General features: G+C 40.9%; 1 protein-coding gene across 5 annotated transcripts in view; it reads right to left on the bottom strand.

The window, feature by feature from the left end:
• UBE3C (ubiquitin protein ligase E3C) overlaps positions 1-5,984 on the bottom strand; it is a 77,768-nt gene extending 71,784 nt beyond the window's left edge. For 3 of the 5 annotated variants that reach the window (XR_013927882.1, XR_013927883.1, XM_080385833.1), the window contains exons 1-4: positions 5,279-5,984; positions 4,922-4,979; positions 4,616-4,646; positions 4,317-4,418 (exon numbers count right to left, since the gene is read on the bottom strand). Coding sequence is in view for 3 of the 5 variants with exons in the window: in XM_080385833.1 (XP_080241959.1) it covers positions 4,317-4,418; positions 4,616-4,646; positions 4,922-4,979; positions 5,279-5,867 (780 nt within the window). In the remaining 2 variants the exon portion in view is untranslated. Of the gene's footprint in view, positions 1-4,316; positions 4,419-4,615; positions 4,647-4,921 lie in introns of all 5 variants that reach the window. The other 2 variants (XM_080385834.1, XM_080385835.1) reach the window with 2 other exon arrangements.
• Positions 5,985-20,521: the final 14,537 nt, after the last annotated feature.

The raw sequence follows: 20,521 nt of genomic DNA, 5'->3' as shown, positions 1-20,521 counted from the left end.
GGGAAAAATATATCTATAAAAGCAGAAATTTTTTCTTTGAATTTGAGAAAACAGCAGTGTAATCACTGACGTCAGCTAACTTCAACTCCATCACTTGTAGCTTCCTTTGAAACGAGGAGAATTTAAAATGTTACCAATAGGAGAAAAATCCAAAAGAATCTAGTGTACATTGATAATAGTTTCCTATTGACAGTCATTATTTTACAACATGATGGTCTCATCGTATTTCCACACCACAGATCTGAAATTCAAAGAGCATTTCAGGACGTAGGCTTTGACGTTCGAATGATCTGGACAAAATACAGTCCTGACTCACAATGAAGTATGTACTTGCATAATATCTAACCATGTGCCTTATGAGACACCAGTCTTACAGAGCAAAGCAGTACAATTCTTTTCCACCGTTCAAAAATAAATTGTAACTTTGTAATTATAATCAAGAAATCCTATACTATAAATCCCTAGCATCATTTCATTTCCATTGCCACCTAATGTAGGTTCAAGTAAGGTATAACAAAACAGTAATTCTCCTTTCCTGAAATTAACAACTTTCTTCAACTAATCATTAAGACAGAAACAAAACCATTTTTTAAATACGTCCCTTTTTTTTTTTTAAATCCTACAGACAGCTATCACCATAAGCAATTCCAACATGTGCAAAGATTTCTCCATTCACTGGCAATCTTATACCCTACTGGTTTAGAATCATTAATTCTTATTCCACAAGAAGTTACTTCATATATAGAATATAGAAAACAAAGACCAAACAAGGTGCTTCTGGAGTTCTATGTCTGCACTTCAGCTGGGGGGAGGAATATAAAGGAATCTAATGCTTAATGTTATGCTATTTATTTAAGAAAGCATGTCAGTAGCTACTAAAATAAAACATAGACAAACTTTGTAAACTGAGATCTTTTATTACTAAACATGTCCATATTAAAATTACAGAGACTTTTTTAAAATACAGATGGAATCATCACTATTGGTTCATTAGTAATTTTCCACATTTCACAACAACAAAACCAAAACACAAAAAGAAACACAGTGAAGTTGGTTTCACTTTCACAACAGTGCTAACTCATCTGTAGTACAAATTCCTGAAAAGGAATTTATTTTTAAACTATCTCATACCAGTATGATAATTGTAAAATACTATTTAAAACAGTCTTGGAATTTATAGAAGCATGTTTTGGATATCTCAAGTGATACTGTACATTTGACTTAGCAAAAGTCTTTTAACTTTTTTTCCTGTTAAAGGCTTACAAGATGTCATTAACCTATTTCACAACCTAAATGAATAATGTGGAGCTACAGAGCCCTTTGTGCATCTCAGCACAGGCATGGGTATCCCACTGCATGATAAACTAAAGGACTAGCACCTTGTGTTTCTCTTTAACACTGGCAAAATTAATAAAGGAACACTGGGCCTGACCGTACCAAATCAAGCATGGTTAAACAGATTCTGTGCTATGCCACCAAGAGTCCAACTTCATGATAAAATTAATGAAACCTAACAGCTGCCACCAGAAGGCATGGTGACACTCCACCTTGCAAAACATGTTCACTATACGGGACACAAAGGACGAGGTAGGAACCACCTGTTTCATTCCACTGCACAGTTCGGTTAGTTCAGTTCAATTTGAACTGCACCCCAAACCAACTCTTCAGATGCATGTCTTCTTTCCTGCCTGACATACCACACAAATTTTGCAGCCACAGCCTTTTAGGCAATAATTACAGTCCTGTACAAAAAGTCCATGCGTAATTCAAGGCATTACCATATAGAACTCCAACAACAGTATTCCTTTTTGGAGGCTATTTTACTTCAGAAGTAAAAAAATATGTTTTGCCAGTTACAATTAAAACTAAATCTGAAAATATCTTTTGAAGGGCCTCATAAAGGAAATTGTTTTAAAGGTAACAACAAGCAATCTCAAAAATTAAACAAACTTACCATATTGTAAATAAGACCTAGACCCTCAAACTCCTATACAACTAATGCCCAAACGTATCAGCAAGTTTCTGAAAGTAGATATGGAGGGAAAAGTCCAAACATTGACAATACCATCTGTATTTTTACACTGATGTACAATGCAACATTAAAATGTTACAATCAGTCACAGGGGTAGCAATTTTGAGAACACTAATTTTGCAACTCAGGATTTTAACAAAAATACTACTTTTCTGGCAAAAGGTCTGGTTGGATTGAAACGGCCCTCTACAGCATTCACAGTCAGACCATCATAACACATATGAACATAAGATGCAAACAGAGTAAAAACCAACCTGAAGCTCTCTACTTTTATAATTAAAAAATGCCATAAAAGTTAGTAGCCACAAGTCCCCAGCTGTATTTCTATTATTGTGCCTATAATAAGGACTTACTGAGGTCAGCCTCTTGCAAGGCCTAAAGAAACACTACAAAAAGGCAATGCAATGTCAGACAGGGCATTGACACGTGACCTGTGCCCGACACAGTTATTCTGCTGATATAACTGCAGCTGCAAACAATCATACTTTTAATAGTCAGTTTTGCTGATCATTTATTTTGGCATAGTTGTATCCACATCAGGAAGACTGCTGGCATCTTTAGCACTGACTAGCTCTTTGAACTGGAGTCCCTGCTTTCATATCCAGCCCCTGGGAGGGTTTTGCTAATGGAGCTATCTATGCAGGTGCAACAGTATTTGCGAAGCTTCCCCAAACAGGGCAGAGAGTTATTCTTAGCATTAAGCAGCCTGTATACAGATTTCACCTGTATTTCTGGTAGTGCTTTATTCTACTAAAGGAATCAACTAAGCACCCAGCTAACTAATAAAGCATCACAGAGGTGCAAGTTTGGAACTATAAACTGTATCTCTCTAAAATTATACACATTTGGAAGGCAAGGGAGTTCATCAAAGAACATTTTTTCCACGTGCCCAAAATGCTAAAAGGAAACATTTTATAATTTAGCCTTCTGTAAAACTGAAGTCTATAGGTATGAGAAAACATGATCACAAGGAGCCTGGGACGTGAAATAATGGAAGCTCCTGGAATCCATGTAAACACTTGCCACACCAATCTCTGCTGTAATACGTTTACATATAAATTCAGGTAAACTGCTTTCTTAGTACTGTTTTAAACAATTTTTTTCATTAGTACTGCACATAGTTTCTGAAAATAAGCAGCTATTTCAAGGTTATTCTACAACATCCATATAAACATGACATACAAAGCCACAACTAACCGATTTGCATTGACGCAGCACAAGCACTTCAGTGTACCAATGTGAAATCATCAAATCTGTGCACTAGTCAGTATCAATCAGACCATGACACACAACCTCTGTATTGGACAGAGTGAAGGTTATGCATCAACTTCGGTTTCCACTTCCTTTACCTTTTAATATTTGCCCTTGGAAATTTACACCTGTACATTAATAAATTTGTCTATGATTAAAATAAAATAGAATTCTGCTGAACTCTGATGAAGAAATCAGTAGGTATAAAAAAAGCTATTATGACAGCTGTTTACTTCTGTAGAAGGAGGTATGTTCTGCAAGAAACACTATTAGAAAGTCAGTGTTAGAAGTTGCAAAGTACCTAAATCGTTCAGCTGAGGGCCAGGGCATGTTCTGCCAATTCCTACTTCTGCTGGGGAATATTTATGGTATTTTTCACTCATGTAATGCCATTGTATGTAATCTAATGAACAGAAATGTCTTAAGATACACGGAAGATTATTTAGATGAAAAGCTGCACAATTTAAATACAGTTCTGTTACACATTCTCCTTAATAAATGATGTAAAACAATCCACCAAAATGCAAACTTCACTGTGATTTTAGTAGCACATAGTGCAGTATTTTAAACTAGCTTCCTAACTGTACTGCCAAACCTTAAAAGTTTCAGGGAGCCGAACTTGCTTACAGTGCACAATAACATAAATTTTATTTTTACCCGTATTAAGGTTCAAACATATTAATTGAAACACTCAGCTTCCCACACAATCATGTCCAATGACGACATGGGTAGTAATATTTTAGAAGTGAATTAGAGCAACCCTTACAAGTCAGGCCATTTCTAAAAACACTTTGTCCTTTCGCTTATTCTTCAGTCGCTCTATGCCCTTCAGTCCTCATCTAAACATTTGACTGCTCTGTCCAGTCAGCAAGATCTAAATAAACCACTTCGCTTCTCTGCCATCAACACAAGGATATACAATAGTCTGGTACAACAGACAATTAACTGCTATTCACCCTGCACACGACAAACTGAACTGAACGTGAACCTGACAGAGAAAAGCTAAAGCTGTGACACGGCAACCCTCACTCACGTGGGTGAAGCCTCCCCCAGCAATCTGCGTTGATCTCGAGTTGTGTAAGGCTGTTGTTCTCCCCCCATCTCTCCAACGAGGCGGGCCCACGCAAGACTTTCCCTTTGCAAAGAAATTACAGGAGGTGTCCGAGTCCTTCCCTCCTTCACCCCGGGAGCCCTCGAACCGAACTGCTCGGGAGGTGCTCCCAGCCACAACAAACCGGGTTGCTACCGGGGCGGGGACGGGGGGGGGGGACGACGGACGGGGACACACGGGACGAGCTAAGGAGACATTTCCTCGCTTCCCACAATTCTTACCACGCTGCAAACCTGGGATGGTGTGTGGGGCCTGATCAAAACAAAAAAAAAAACAAAAAAAAAAAACAAACAACAAGAAAACAAACAAACAAACAAAAAAACACACAAAAAAATCCAACACAGAGCCGAGATGAGAGAAACACATCATCGGGAGGGGAGGATTTTCCTCCCCCTCTATTAAACCTTAGTCATAGCTGCTCCCATTTCTGAAGGCCCAATGGCAAAAACAACGATAAGAAGGGAAGGCAGAGGGGGCCGAGGGAAACCGACACAGACACAAACGCGGAGACAGGCGCCGTTTCTTACCTTCCTACTCGCTCCTCCGAGAGACACCTTGGGCCTCGTTTTGAAATCCCCTTCAAAGCTAAACATGTTTACAGCTTATCCCATCTAGAGCGGGGTCCAGCCCCCCGAGCTGACCCCACAAAGGGGGCGCCGGCCGGCCGGCAGGGGCGAGCGGAGGGGCCGGCGCCGGCCCCGGGGAGGCGCGAACCCCCCGGGCTGGCACCCCGCGGCCCGCCCGCCCGCCGCCGGCTAGCCCCAGCTGCCCGCCCCCGCGGGGCTTCTCCCCTCACGGCGGCCCGGCCTGTCTCCCCCCCTCCCCCCCCCCCCCCGCCTTCCCCGCCCCGCGGCCTTCGCTTCCCCGGTCGCCCCCCTTCTGACCGGCGGCAACGGCTGAGTGTAGTGGGAGGGAGGAGGAGAAGGAGGAGGGAGGGAGCGGAGGAGGGGGCTGGCGGGGCTGCTTCACTTGCACTGGGGGAGCAGCCGGCTGTGGAGAGAAGATGGCCGCCGCCCGCAGCCTCCCCGGCGCGCTCCCGGCGGCCGGGCGCGGTGGCGCGAGCGCCGTCCGCAGCCGCCGGGGCCGCGCCGCCCGCGCGCGCCTCTCCTCAGCCCCCGCGAGGCCGCGCCTCGCCCCGGGCGGCCCCAGCGCGGGCGGCGGGTCGCGGCTGCCCCTCCCCCGCTGCCCCCGCCGCCGGGCCCCCCGAGCCCGGGGTGTCCCCGCGCCCCCCGGAGCCGCCGCGCTCACGGCTCTGAGCGTGTCCGGGTCGTCCCAGCTGCGGCTGGTTCGTCTAAAACTCGCTCCCGTTGTGAATCTGAGCGCTGGGGGCGGCGGGAGCGGCTGGGCCCCAGCCGGGCCGCACGAGGGACCGGGCCTGAGCTGAGGGTCCCGCTCGGCCTCGGCCCAGGGCTGCCTTCCCCACTTCCCCGGCACCGATGGGCTGTCATACGGCGCGGTTTTGTTTTTGTACATTATATATATATATATGTACGTATATACATATATATAATTTGTCCTTCTTGTAGGTTAAGCACATGATGGATGCTACCCCATTGCAAAGACTCCGTGACCAGTGCAAAGACCCAACACTGACCACCACATGCAGGCCCTTGTGCTTACACAGGGGTGAAAATCCACTTGAGAAAGTTCCCGATGCAAGCTGGCTCCACACGGGATCGAGGTCTCAGCAGTCAATGAAGACTGGAAAGAGAGAAAGGCTGCGATACAAAATTTAGCAGACCTGAGTGGTGAAACTGCACCTAAGGCTCCTTTATTGTGTACGTCTTAGCCTGTTCACCATTTTCCAGTACTGTGACTGCATCTTTCCGGATACAGAGGTGATACGGACAACAGCAATAACAAAAAGCAGTTATTCAGTCTGTAGCTGTGAGCTGCTAAATAAATATAGGTGGCCAAATCCAGCTTTCATTTCCTTTGGTGGAAATTTGATTGAGCCCTGACTTGTGAATTCTCACATAGGCGTATCACAACAAACAAATGGCAAGGACCCATGTCAGGAGACAGTGTATGCATTTCGCAGCTGTTCATACCATGAACACAATGCCATTTAACTATTGCCAAGCTGACAAATTAAATATTTACTGAGATTCCTTTGGATCTGAATGATTCAGAAGAGTCTAAATTTTAAAATTTCAAACTTTTCGTAAGGGAAGAAGTGTTTGGCAAGAGTAAGCATTAGCCCTGCATTTCCCAAGATAGCATAGTTCCAGTATAAGCAAGCCTGGCCTCCTATAAATAAATAGTGTTTACGAAGGCAGTTGAGGTTTAGGGCATTGTAAAATACCACATCAAATGTTCATTCATGGTTTCAACACGTTGCATTGCTGATGTAATATCACACTGCTCTATATGGGAGTGATAGTAAATTTTTTTCCAAGCTTGACAGCATTCTTTTCAAGCGGACTTAATCCTTGACAAACTTTCTTAAGTCTCATACAGAAAAGGACTAGTCTGGGTGTCCCTAGCAGTTAATTCATTGATTTTCATTGCACAGAAGCGACTGTTAGGTCATGAATTTGTGCCAATTTTTTATTGGTAGAAAAGCCAATTTAGGGATTCAATCCCTCCTCATCTAATAAGCCGAAGAAGTGTGAAACTGCAGAGAGCTGGGTTTCTGTGAAGTGGGTTTTGGACTGCTACGCATTTGACAGGTTTCAGCTTCAATGTCAGAAGGACACAAGATCCTCTGCTGACCCTGGCTGTTACCTTCTGAAGAAGTAGTTGGTAAATGACACGCGCCCAACTGACGTATGTTTGTCTGAGAAGTCTTAGTGATTTGCATCTGCCCCTAGAGGCCACACTAGGTGTAATTTTATTAAATGAAAACTTACGTAACAAAATAAACTGAGTGTTTGTATCTTGAACACAGTGAATTTATGGAAGCATAAAAGAAACTGTAAATGTGTTTTATTTTTATGATTTTTAGGACAAAATCTACATTTATGTCACAGTGGAGAAAATACACAGAAGTCAGAAAATTTAGTGTCACTTAGTCAAAAAAAGTCAGAGCAGAGACTGGTTTAATATTCTCAGGAACAGCAAGAACAGGTCTTCTCCGTGAAAGAAGACAAGTGGACACCAAGCATGACCTCAGCACAAGCCATGCCCTCCCCGATCAGGACATAATCACACAGGATCCAGACATAGTGGCCAGAGCCCAGCAACAGTTACAGGGTCCACCAACAGCTCCAGCAGGCCAAGAGGATGAGTCCAGAGAGTCCAGACACGAGCAGAAGACAGCACTAAGACATAGGTCCAAGGTCCATCCAGGAGGCAGGGCTGGAGACAGGTATGCCTGAGCTTAGATGGACCGATGAGCAACGGAGCGGGTGAGCATGGGTCCTGGCTGAAGCTGTTCAGGGCAATTAAGTCATGTCAGTGCATTCAGGGCCCTGACAAACACAGACTCAAGGATCTAGGGATATTGCTCTTGTAGGTATGTTGTGTTAACACGCACCTGCCTCACATGCTGCAGTGTAGTTAGCTGCTCCATACAGTTTCCCCATCTTTCTCACCTCCTTCTTACTGCACATTCCAGCAGATTTTTTGCATTCTCCTAATCACAGTTCTCTGCTCTCTAATTGTTCCTTTTTCCCTCTACAGGCATATGTACACATTGCTTCCAGGTACAGCTGGACTGCAGAAGTCCAGTTGTTCATCAGATGACAGTCTCTTAGATGTTATTAAAATTTTCTTCACTCCTCACAATCAAGTTTTCTGAGGGTGTGTAAATACCTTCTTTTTCTTGTAAATGCACACCACAGAAATTAAAACAGCACCACAAAGATGGTCACATTTGTCAAAAATACGGGTGAAGTGTGGTGTTCAATCTACATTACAGAGAAACTTATCTATAGGTTCTCTCCTGGGCCTGCCTCTTACAACCACAACACAGGAAAAAAATTGTGGTACATATCTGATTATTGTAAGATGTTTTTCCTTTTTCACTATGAGGGACTCAGAGCAAAGCCATCTTCTAAGCGTAGCTTGTTGACACCTTGGTGATTTAAAGTTTTTGTATACACTCTACATATTAAAACAAATCAACATAATTTACATTTTAAAAAGAAAATAAATACTATACATGCTGGGTTTACCCTTTGAATGAGCACCATTTTATATCTACAGTCTTTTTTATTCTCAGACTAATCCCCAAACAATTTAACTTCTGATGCATTGTCTTTCTGGCCCCATTCTGTGCATGTATTCCTGATTTAGACAGGGTAAGCAATCAAGAGTGTATTTGGCAATTGCTCAGTTCTGTAAGGTATGATGGCCAAATTGTCACCACCTTATCATTACTTTCCATTCCCTATGCAATTACAATAAAGTGTCCTAAACTTTTATGCTGACTTGCTGAACCCAAACGAAAATCTAAGATGCACTGACAGCGCTTCATTATGTGCTACATTACTTCCCAAGATGCAGAAACATTTTTTACAAGACTGCATAATAAATGAACAGTAAATAAGTTAGAAATACTTTAATTTACAGGAGATGAGGCTTGAGATTAGTCCAAATGCTGTGATAGGCCAATATCTGATTTCTAGTAATGTTTTAGTAAGGTTTGCTATCATACAGACTGATGGTGGGAAGTAATTTATTTTTTTAGAATTTATTTACTCTAGGTAAAACACTGAAAATTAAATCTGTTCTACCAGAGAAGATACTGGCAAGACTGTAACATAAAAAGCACTTCACTTAAGCACTTCCTTCAGTTAAACCTGAGTGCCAACAGCCACTGCCAAGGAATGAAGACATTTTATTTAAAATTACACTGGCAAGAGACCATCAAATTATCCTTAACATTTTCATTAAATTGAGATACAGATATAGTTAGGGTAGTAAATCTTTTCAATACAAGGAGTTTATTCCTGAGCCAAGGCCAGATTCAGCAGTAATTGTAGGAACTATTAGGACCTAAAACCTCATCTACATTACCAAAACAACTGTTCAAGGCTTTAGCCCAGTTCTGAAAGATGGAGGGGCTCCATCCTGTACTACAGAGCTAATCAGATCAGACAGTGATGCATTTGGATTCCAGTCTGGGGTGATCATTCCATGTTTTGTTGGCTTGGTTCAATGAGATTTTGGGGGTTTCTATTAGAAATCTGTCAATACCTATAGGTTGTCTGCAGTCCATGCTCTCAAGGCTGTAAAACAGTCAAACAGGTGGTACCTTTCTTAATATTGACACTTCATACCTCTATAGGAATGCTGGGCTGAAAAGGATAAGGAACCTTATTTCAATAGTCTCTAAGATGAAAAAGTTATTACCCTATGGTCTCAGCTCCTTTATAAGATCTACACAGCAAAATTTCCCCCCAGAGATTCCCACATTTCATTTACAGCTTCTGATTGAACAAGATCATTTATTTTAGGCATCCAGCCTTGGGAGGAGTGTGGGGGTAAGGGCTTATTATAGTTTTATAGCTATGGTTGTGAGACATGATTATGTTACTTGGCAAGTGTTAGTTAACCATAAATCCTAATTTGTTTTCTGGGGTTAAAAACTATAAACATATTTAATTCCAACACTAGTGCTGCAAAGATGTTCAGCTAAATAATAAAGTAAAGGTTAGGATGCTCTTTTCCAAGTCTGCCTAAAAGCTGAAGTATCAATTTATTTTAATAGGAATGGAACAGTCAGGATCCTTAGGTGCCTCTGAAAGGCCTGTTGCAAATAATAATTGCTCTCAAGTGAGGACAAACATAACTTCATATTTACCTTGTTATCTTTGGCTCACCTTCAATATACCTGGAAGCTTTCCCTATATATAAGCATTATAAAAGATGCCATTCCAAGCAAATTCCAATATGCTCATTTTACGCTGACAGAAACATATGTGCTATGGGCCAGTACACGTCTAGCTGTTGTTAAAATGTGTTCCACTTCATTTCCTATTTAAATTGGTTGGAGCATTTTCACCTTCCCTTGGTGCCCATGTAAACAAGAGCCTTATCGAAGTCACATCTTTCATGTGGTTTGAGGAAAACCAGACCAGATTATTTCTTTGGTTTAGGTCACCTGAACTTCCATGCGATCCAGAAAAACACATACACACACACGCACGCACTTGTATGTATGTATGTGTGTATGTATTGATAAATGGATATATGGAAGTGTTTTCTTGCAGAAGTTCTCAGAAGAAGTCAAAGAGGTCCTTCATAACATAATTACAAATGTTAAAGGTCTTGAATGTCTGAAGAAGAAGATCCCAGTACATCCCAACCTATGTTGGTTAAGGATGAACCTCAGATGGGTTGTTTGGAGTACAGGGCCTTGGCTCTTGTAACAGTGACATAAAGTAATGAAAAACACATGCCAGTACCATGCCCTCTCAGAAGATAGCTTTTCTCTGGCCAGCTCTTATGAGATGGAAGTGACCTTCAAAACCTATGGGAAACAGTGGAAATTAAAGGCCCCTGATAAGCTTAAATTGTGAATCATAGAATCATTTAGGTTGGAAAAGACCTTTGAGATTATCAAGCCCAACCATTAACCCAGCACTGCCAAGTCCATCACTAAACCATGTCCCTAAGCACCACATCTACATGTTTTTTAAATACCTCCAGGGATGGTGATTCCACCACATCCCTGGACAGCCTGTTCCAATGCTTGACCACCCTTTCACTGGAGAAATTTTTCCTAATATCCAATCTAAACCTCCTCTGTCATAACTTGAGGCCATTTTCTCTTGTCCTGGAAGAGGAAGTCCTGAAGACTTCTCCAAAAATCATTTAAGGGGCAAAAGTTATGATCTTGTGGAAAATAATTAAGAGAAATCAAGGAAAAAAAATCAATTCAGGTAACTAAGAGAAAACAATAGTATTCTGATATGTAAAATTATTCTGGGCAATTTACTACAGCTACACCTTGAAATCCTAGAAGATTGTTCTGACTTATGTCTGTGCATCATTCAAGTTATTCAAATTAATTTTCTCCATGGGCGTATTAGCTTAATCCTAAATGAGCTGTATAGGTTCTTCTATAATCTTAGATTTTGCATGGCTCAGATCCATTGATTTAGCTTTGCAGTTGATAAAAATCAGTGTGGCTACACAGAAATCAGTAGGGGTGAAGATAGTTCATGCTACCTTAGAATAAAGTTCCTGAATTTTACTCCTACCTACTATGAGAATTCTTTACAAGTAAGACCAATGTAATCTAATTTTAGCTGGCTAAGTACTAGGCATCTAGTCTAGCCTCTTCATCTAGACGTCTCAACAGAAAGGCACTTCCTTCCTATTCTAAACTCTCTCTTTTAAAGGGTTCAGCTCACTGGATGTGTTTATTAACTGAAAGTTCATTACAAGATTAGGCACTTGCTATGTGTATGGTTGAAGTTAGCTGAGGTGAGTTCACCCTCCATATGACTGAAGACAAGCCACATAGTAAAGAAGAAATTTATCCTTCATCCATAAGGAAGGAGCAATGAAGCTTAGAGAATTCTAAACAGTCTTCCAGACCTAGATGACGAATGAGCAATAAGAATGTTCAGGATTATTATTAGTGTCACAGAAGGATGTTGAGAGAAGTGCCAGAGACTGTTGAGTAATTCCCATTTTACTTTAGTACTGATTCTAAAGGCTGTAGTTAACATCTGCTACATAGAAATTACATTTGCCTTTGATCTCTGCTGGTAAATACCATTAGGAAGAGGAAAAGATGCCACAGCCAGGATTCAGGAGATGTAGTTTAAATGACCAGCACTTCCACTAACCTTCTGTGTAATCGCGATCGAGTAAGCTAGCTGGAAGGCGTATTTGTAGAGAAGGACCTGGACTCCTCCTAGACAAGAATTTGAACATGAGTCAGCAGTGTACCCTTGCAGCAAAGAAAGCCAACAGTGTAGCAAGCTCTATTAACCAGAGCATAGCCAGCAGGTTGATGGAAGTGACTCTTCGCTTTGTTTGGCACTTACGAGACTACATCTGGAGAGCTGCATGCAATTTCGGGCTCCTCAGGGGAAGAAAGGCATTGAAATATTGGGAAGAAAGGCATTGAAATATTGGAGCAAATCCATTAGAGGACTGACGAGATTATGAGGGGCTGGACTGTACAATACAAAGAGAGTGAAAGAATTGGGTTTGTTAATTGGGTTTGTTAATTGGGTTTGTTCAGCCTTGAGACAACAAGCTGAAGGTAGGACCTTACTGCGGTTTATAACTAATGGGAGCACGTATAGAGAAGGTAGAACCAGACTCCTCTTGAAGTGATGGACACAAATTGCAAACAAGAGGCAATGGACACAAGTTGCAATGAGGGAAATTACATTATTTTCAAGTAGGTATTAGGAAGAAAACGTTCACGGTCGTGGTGGTCAGACACTGGGATGGGACCCCAATAGATACCTAGTGAAAACTCCATCCTTGGGGATATTCAAACCTAAACTGCACAGAGTGCTGAGCAATGTGTTGCCCTGCTTTGTGCATGGGGTTTGGACTAAGCCTATAGGTCCTTTCTGGCCTCAACTGTTCTCTGATGCTGTGATTCAGTTCACCTGACTAATAGCTACAGTGTGGTCATTTACATATGACCTGGTTGCTCTGGGTTCCCTTTGACATCAGTGTTGTGGCTCATCTAACTCTTATTTTAAGATGAGACGTACCAGTCCATGACCAGTAATATTGTTCAGTTGCTAAGATCTTTCTGATAACAAAGGAGAGTCCCTTCTGAGCCACAATGACTTAGTCATATCAGTCCCACACTCTTTACCTCTCTTTCGCATTTGTAAAGCAGAGATACTCCTACCTCTGTATTTTTTTGGAGGAGCACATTTGTTAATATGGGAGTCTCGCTCAGAGACTGTGGTGTTGGCTGCTATAGATGGAAAGAGAAAAAAGAAATAAAGTCTTCCAGATGATGACAGCACTGTGGCTCCCTTCTTTCCTAAGCAATGCCAACAATAATTTTAAAAAAGCCTTTTATCTTCAAACGTATTTCAGAGCCACTTCAGAGTGAGAAGAGCTTCTTAACACATGAACTTTCAGATGGCTGGGTGGAAGAAAATATGGAGCTTTCCTTTAAACAATTAGAGCCCATTTTGCTAATCAATTTTTGTCAGGCGCCTAGAAACATTTTTCATTATCAGATTCCAAATTGTCTTGAACAGTGTGAACTAATGACCTTTTATCAGTCCAGTTTGGGGCACTCTGATACATCCCTGCTCAAATTAAATAAATCATGAACCTAATTAACACAGACTGGCATGACTGCAAAAGCAATGAATTAGTTTGTACGCTATCTGAGAGATCACAAACGTACAGTAGTTACAATTAATGGATTTAATTTTAAATGCTAGGGCTCCTGCATGAAAGTGCCTAAGAAGTCCATCCCGGCATTCTTATTACTCTTTAATTATAATTGATGTACCTGGGAAAGATGTCAGCAGTGTACGCTTTAATACAGGTGCTAGTCTCCCTTAAGAGCTCACAGTCCTTGCTTGAAACAGTCAATGATATGCAACAAGGTTTTGATGAAATCCAAATTTATTTGATGAAATCCAAATTAGGGTTATTAAAAGTCATTAATTATTTGGCATTGTAGAGATGTAATCTGGTACCATTTTTAATAGACAGCTTTATATATTTGAGAGTTTAGGTTTATTTTTAGTTTGAAAAACCTCTGCCCCTCTTGGGCCCCTCCTGCCATTCCTGTTTCTTGCAGATTTCTGGTTTTCCCTCCTTAGGCTGAGCTCTTATCTTCCACACAGATGTTTCCAGCTATTTTCCATGCTTTTTTTCCAGCCTCAAGACAGGCCTTCACTGCTCCACTGTCACTGTTCTTCTGTGAAGCAGCTCCCAGGAGGTTCAACCAGCAATGCACAGTTAGTCAAGTCTGAAAGATAAAGTCAGCTAACATCAGAAGATAAATCCATCTTCTGTAAAATGACCTTGAGTCCACTGGCATTGTTTGAGGTGTCAAGCTTAATCTGAACATAAGTGGCCTGATAATTAAATATTTTCCAAGGGTAGTTCTGCACTTGCAGCCCAGCAAGCAGAGTTGACACCAGGCACAGATGAAGTCAATGGCTGCCTGGGGCAGCCAGCTGCGAAGGGCAGGACAGCAGCTCTGCTGTCACTGTGCACTTGCCTCTGCTATGTGGAGAAGACCATCAGCTCCTGCCTCTGCAGGAGGGCACAGAGCATAAATGTGACAGCAATGAGGAAGGAGGTGGACAGTCCCAAAAGTAGATGTCATTGTTCCAACCTGTCTGTCACCTGAGGAGCAGTGGCAAGGTCAGCTCAACCAGGATCTGCATCCCACTCTCCCTCCCAGCTTCGTCCTTCCACCTTCTTAGAGGTGGCTGCATCCAGCTCCCAGCCCTTCATCCCAAGGGCACTCCAGCCCAATTCATCACATCTCCCTGGGAGGCACTCTACCCTTTTCCTTCAGCATGACTTGGGAAGAAATATTTGTCCTCCAGATAACTTTCATAATTACAGCACAAACCTTGTGTTATTGCCTCGACTTCTGGAGTTATTAGACTATAGGAAAACTCTAGCAATCAGTTAAAGAGGAAAATTAATTTTCTAGTTACAGAGACTGAAAACGGCAAGTAGGTGAGTCCTGAAGGCTCATAAAAAACAAAAGGCAATTAAAATTAATCCCATGTGGATTTCGTCATTGACTTTACAAAAGGTTTGTCATTGACTTTAATGCAGTCAGAATTTTCTTGATTCCTTTAAAAAATGTATTTTTTAAGGATGTATCATGATTATTGGGGTCTGATTAATATTTTTTTTAATATTTAGGGTTGGCAATAAAATATTTTATGGAACTTGGTTACACATGTAAGACCATTTGATAGATTTTGTGTATTATACATCTCTGGAACACAAACCTATAATTTAAAAATTAAATTATGTGAATTGAAACAACATCTAAACCGTGATTTGTATTAATTATATACTTACTTTCATCACTTCCATTGTCTCTGCCTACCAATTAGTCCCTGCAGCGATTGAAGTCAGTAACAGTGGTTGATGGTGGAGAATCAAAACAAAACACTTTTAACTGAGAAATGGAAACTTGCCTACAAGCTTTGTTTGCTTTACATTATCTGGTACCCTAGTCTTAAGCAAATAAATATTTTGGCCAAATAAGAACACTGGTTTGGTCTCTTGTGGAATACAGGACACACAATTTGATCCATTTGCCTCTGCAGTGGTCCATACACTTTAGATGTAGGACTTGAAAAAGCATCCTACATCATGCACTCCAGTCCCCTGCTACCACAGGCTCCACATGTATAATCCTTTGCACAAATTTATGGAGCTCCATCCTAGGAACACTTCAACTGTTTGAAGCAGAAACTGATGAGCTTCCCCCTCCAAAATCTGTCCAGTCTCTGTTTGAGTCCATTTATCCTTGTGGCCTCTGTAACATCCTCCAGCAGCAGAATCCTGTTGCTCCATGCCTATAAATGCTCTGTGGGTGATAAAGTAACACCTTCTGTTTGTTTTAATCTTTTTTGCTTGAGTGTTTATTGGTTGTCCCTCAGTGTTTGTATCCACCCCATTTTCCTGACTAATCCCATCAGAAGCTGTTGCAGAATCTGGCTGATACGGAGCCTAAAACTTTTCCTCTAATTCACAGCCCAACTCTGTTCATGGCCAGTTTATATCCATTAGTTCTTGCAACAGCATTGGCCTCTGGTTGAGTGCTGCTAGACAAAATCTTCTTTCTGCCCCATCGAGCTTTGCCAGGCTGAACAAGCCTTGCTCTGCTGCCTGAAGCTGGGTTGCCAGAAACAGGCTGAGACAAGTATCAGCCCCTTGCCATTGAAAGGGACGATCCCTGATTTTCTTCTCCTACTCCTCCTCTCTCTCCTGGCCACAAGTATGTTTCCTGTGCAACCAGTTCTGGATCTTGTCTGACCTTTCGATTTAGCTGATTAAATCAGGACTAAAATAATCCAGCAGAAAACATGCAGAGTTTCCTGCTGGCTTCGTGAGCAGGATCAGTTCGGCAAGTGGTCAAAGCCAGGCTGGTTCAGGCCACCTCCAGGAACCGCACCGACTGTGTCTTCTCGCAAGATCAGCTCCCCACTGCCTTCATCACCCTGTTAGCTCTTCTTCGCCCTGTTTGTCACCATGGCTGACCAGAACCGGGTGCTGTGTTGCAGAGCAGCTCTCCCGTGTCATAGTGAAACTCCCTCTTTGAAGCACCTTCAAATGCATCGTTTCCATTTACTTTTCTCATATTTGCATGATGTTGTCTCTTAATAGTCCTGCTATTCACTGGTACATCCTGATCTTCCTTTTCCTCAGACATTTTCAGTTGATGAGTTCCATCCACAGCAGAAGTTCCTCTGATGGTTCCCCTAAAGCAGGACACTTCTGCAGGATGAAATTCCATCTCAGTTTTGGATTCTAGTACTTTCAGTTATTCAGTGATTTCTTTCTGATGGATATTTAGATTCACTTCGGTATTGACAGCACCTCTCAACCTTTTACTGTGGGAAAATTCCTCGTGTGTGTGTCACAGTCACTGATAGAAATATTGTACAAGACAGGCCCTGGACTGGACAGGCGCTAGAGAACATCTCTGGTGGCCCTTCAGCTTAGACAAGTTCTGCTTGACTGAAGTTTTTCCTCACTAAACCGGAATTACAGTCATTTTAAGGGAAATGCAATGTTGCAAAGCAGCCAGATTATGACAGACAACTTGACCTTGGTTTTTTTCCTCACCATCCAAAGTATTGTAAAGCCTAAACAGAGGAAAAGTAAAAAAAAGTAAAAGATATACAGGTTAATTGCCATCAGTGACTGTAGTCCCCTTATTATTTTCATTTATTCATATAAAGCTTTTTAAATAGGCTTTGTTTCCAGAGTATACTATCTTTGGAAGGCTTCCTGGAAATAGTGTGTTTTAAAGCTAACTTTAAGTGAACAGAAGGTCATGAAATTGTTTCAAAAGGAGACTGGCTCATGCATCTGATCTCCTTACTGCTTACAAATGGTATTAAAAATTTTCAGGTGACTATGCTAAAGGATTTTAGGAAGTTTATTGTTATTTATTTTGCAGCTAACTAAATCCCCTGCCTCCACTTTAATCATTTTTAAATTACAACAATGTGGCATGTTTAACATGGTTGGGAGTCACCAGGTAGTATGCCACAGATAACCTTCAAGTATTTACTTATCTGGCTATAGAGACAGAACAACGAGATCTTGAATATTAGCTGCTTGTTAGTTGTAATTAAGTTATTTTTAGAAACTGTTGAGATAAAGTTTGATCTTTCTGCCTGACTCTGCACCAGACTGATGTATTTGCTAGGTAAAATTCCTGCCCTCAGGAGCCACACAAGCAAACAAAACACTACACTGTACAAAAAAATATACAGCCTTTGATATGTATTTGTTGGCCCTGCACTGTCCACTGTCTATCTAGTATGCAAGACTAGAAAGGGAACCAAATTTTACAGATATGTTCAACTTTTGAACTCAAGAAAAACTGTTTACTTAGTTTCAGACTGTTGCTCCTAGAATGACAGTTTTGCAGAGCAGTCTCACGCTGCACTTAATATGGTAGCAATATGTCACTGCTGATCATTAATTTACTAAAGAAAGTATCTCTGGTAACAATTTCCCAAGGCATGACATCTGTTGTAGTTTGTATTTTGATGTTAAGAACATTGATCTCAAACAGTTCAACAATAAGGCTTGATGGAGAGTAACATTTTCCATTGCATAACCCTGGTTATCTGGGAAAAAAAACACCAAAATATCTGAGTGAATACAGAGAAAGTATAATTATTTCAAAGAGCAGTTATTGCTGTACGTGCATTAACCTTGCAAGTCTCATGCCTAAAATGTCTATATAATGTATTTAACCTTGCATTCAATAGTGCAACATGATGAACAGATCACTGTAACAAAGTGCAAGAGATGATCAGAAAACACTCACCAACCAGCACTGCTGGAGCCCGCGTGATCAAGTGCTGCAATATGAAATCAAGAAATATGGCTGTAAAAACATCCACTGTGACAGACAGGGAAAACCAAGGCAAGAGGGAGAAATGTCAGGAATTCAAGTTATTTTGAACATGATAGATCATCTATAGACTTTGTGAAACTGGAGTTTTATTGGGTTTTGAAAATGTAGTAAAAACTACCCATTACTTTTGAGAGTTTGGGTCTAACAGACATGAGAGTGAAGGGAGGCTGGAAGTATTTATTCCCCTGAAGAGACAAGGCAGGCTGCACATGTTGCCCAAGATCAAGTAGGATAGCACTAACAGAGACCAGCAGAATTCCGTGTGGATCTGTGTCCTGTTTCCTGTAAATGGGCTGGATTGCAAAGGTTTACATTAGCATGGAAGTTTAACCTATAAAGCTGAAAATGCTGTCAGTAATTTTGCAGTGAGTTTATCTATTGTTCATGTTCAAACATGCTGAAGTTATGAAATCCCACATTGATTCTATTTGTCAATATTTTACTTTTAATTTTTAATCCACGACCCTTCAAAAAAGCCCCTATTAGTGGTGTTCAGGCAACCAAGTGGCAAATACTTGGGGAACTAAAAGAAAATAGATGTACAGCTGGTATTTGCAGCAAAGTTAGCTGATGTCATCATAGAAATGTAATTTCTAGTCATAGTCAGGCCCCACACATAGAAACTTTTAAACTGAGTGAGATGATGCATTGAACTCAAGTTGGTTAGGCCACTGGGGTAGAAATGCTGAAGTAGCCTGGTCCACACTTGGTACTTCCACAGCAACTAGGTAGTGTGAACCTAGACCAGCCTCACTCACCCAGGGCCTTCTCACAAATCCTGTGAGAGCCAAAAAAAAAAGTTCTTCCGTGTTCACTAGGAATGAAGTTGCTGAGCAGGTCAGTTTTTACCAGTGCTGTGAATTCCAAAACTCAGCTTTGTCAGACAAAAGAATAAATGCAGAAGAATACAGGCACGATTTGAAAGTTAGTTCACAGGTAATTCAATTCCAGTGAAGCTAGCTCAAAAAATGAAACCTAAAGGAAAATAAATTGTGTTACCTCTGTAGTGATGATGCTACTAAGACTAAATTAATTCATAGGAATTATGGATATTGACCCCTGCTAGTATCAGACCATAGGTGGCAAATGGTGCAATTTTCCACCATTCAAAAGAACTAGAATATTAATGTTTAATATTTGAGCATTAAAGCTGGATGAGCTCATTTAGCTATTTAATTTTTTCATCATTCCTTCACAGTTAGCACTCAACTTGTGCTGAAAAAAAAAATCCAAGACTTGTCATGTTATTTATCTTGTGCAATTGATTTCTATGACAAGATAACAAATAGAGTTTTGGAGGCACCATTTAATATGAATCCACCAAAATGTCTCTCCATTGAAGGTTTCATTGAAATATGCCCTTAAAGCAGGAATTTAGATATTTTTGTACTACAGAAAGTTGTAGTTGACTACAGTAAGCTGTCTGAACATTTACAAATGCATTTGTGGAACAGCTTATACAACATAAGAATATCAGTATAGTTCTTTCGGGGTTTCATTGTTTTTCTCTTTATTAGTAGCAGTAATATGAGGGTTTGGTCATGTTTACCCTGTACTGAGGCCTTCATATGAAAAGCAGTGTTAAAGGTAATAAAATACAACATTTCAGAGATTTACTGCTAGAAATCTGGCTACTAGACTGTAGTAAAACAAAGGCAGAAGGTACCTTCAAGTTGTATGAATCTGCTAATGTAGCATCTCTTATTCCTTGGATTTACTGTTCCTTTTTAATTATGTTCATCGCAATAGCAGTATGCTATTTTTAAATTTTGGCAGTTTAAAAATCTTGTACGTTCGGGGAAAGATTGAAAGTTGCTTCAGTAATATCTTTTCGTGCCTTGCCTCTACAATCTGCAGATCATCATGTGGATGTTGTCACTTAATGGGCCACTGATTATTATTTTAGAAGAAACATTGTCTAATGTAACAAATGGATCTGATCACAAATGGACTTAATATTTGGAGGATTAATGGATTTGATGACAAATACTTCAAAGGCAACCCAATACTTAGGTTTCCATGGAGATTTGCATTTAAAATAGGAATTAAATTATTTTGTAATATATGAATAAGAAGTCTCTGTCCCAAACTCTTAGTCATA

The sequence above is a fragment of the Falco punctatus genome, assembly GCF_963210335.1.
Source record: "Falco punctatus genome assembly, chromosome: 4".
Lineage (NCBI taxonomy): Eukaryota > Metazoa > Chordata > Aves > Falconiformes > Falconidae > Falco > Falco punctatus.
Note: the sequence above shows the minus strand (reverse complement) of the source record. Positions and strands in the feature narration are given on the sequence as shown.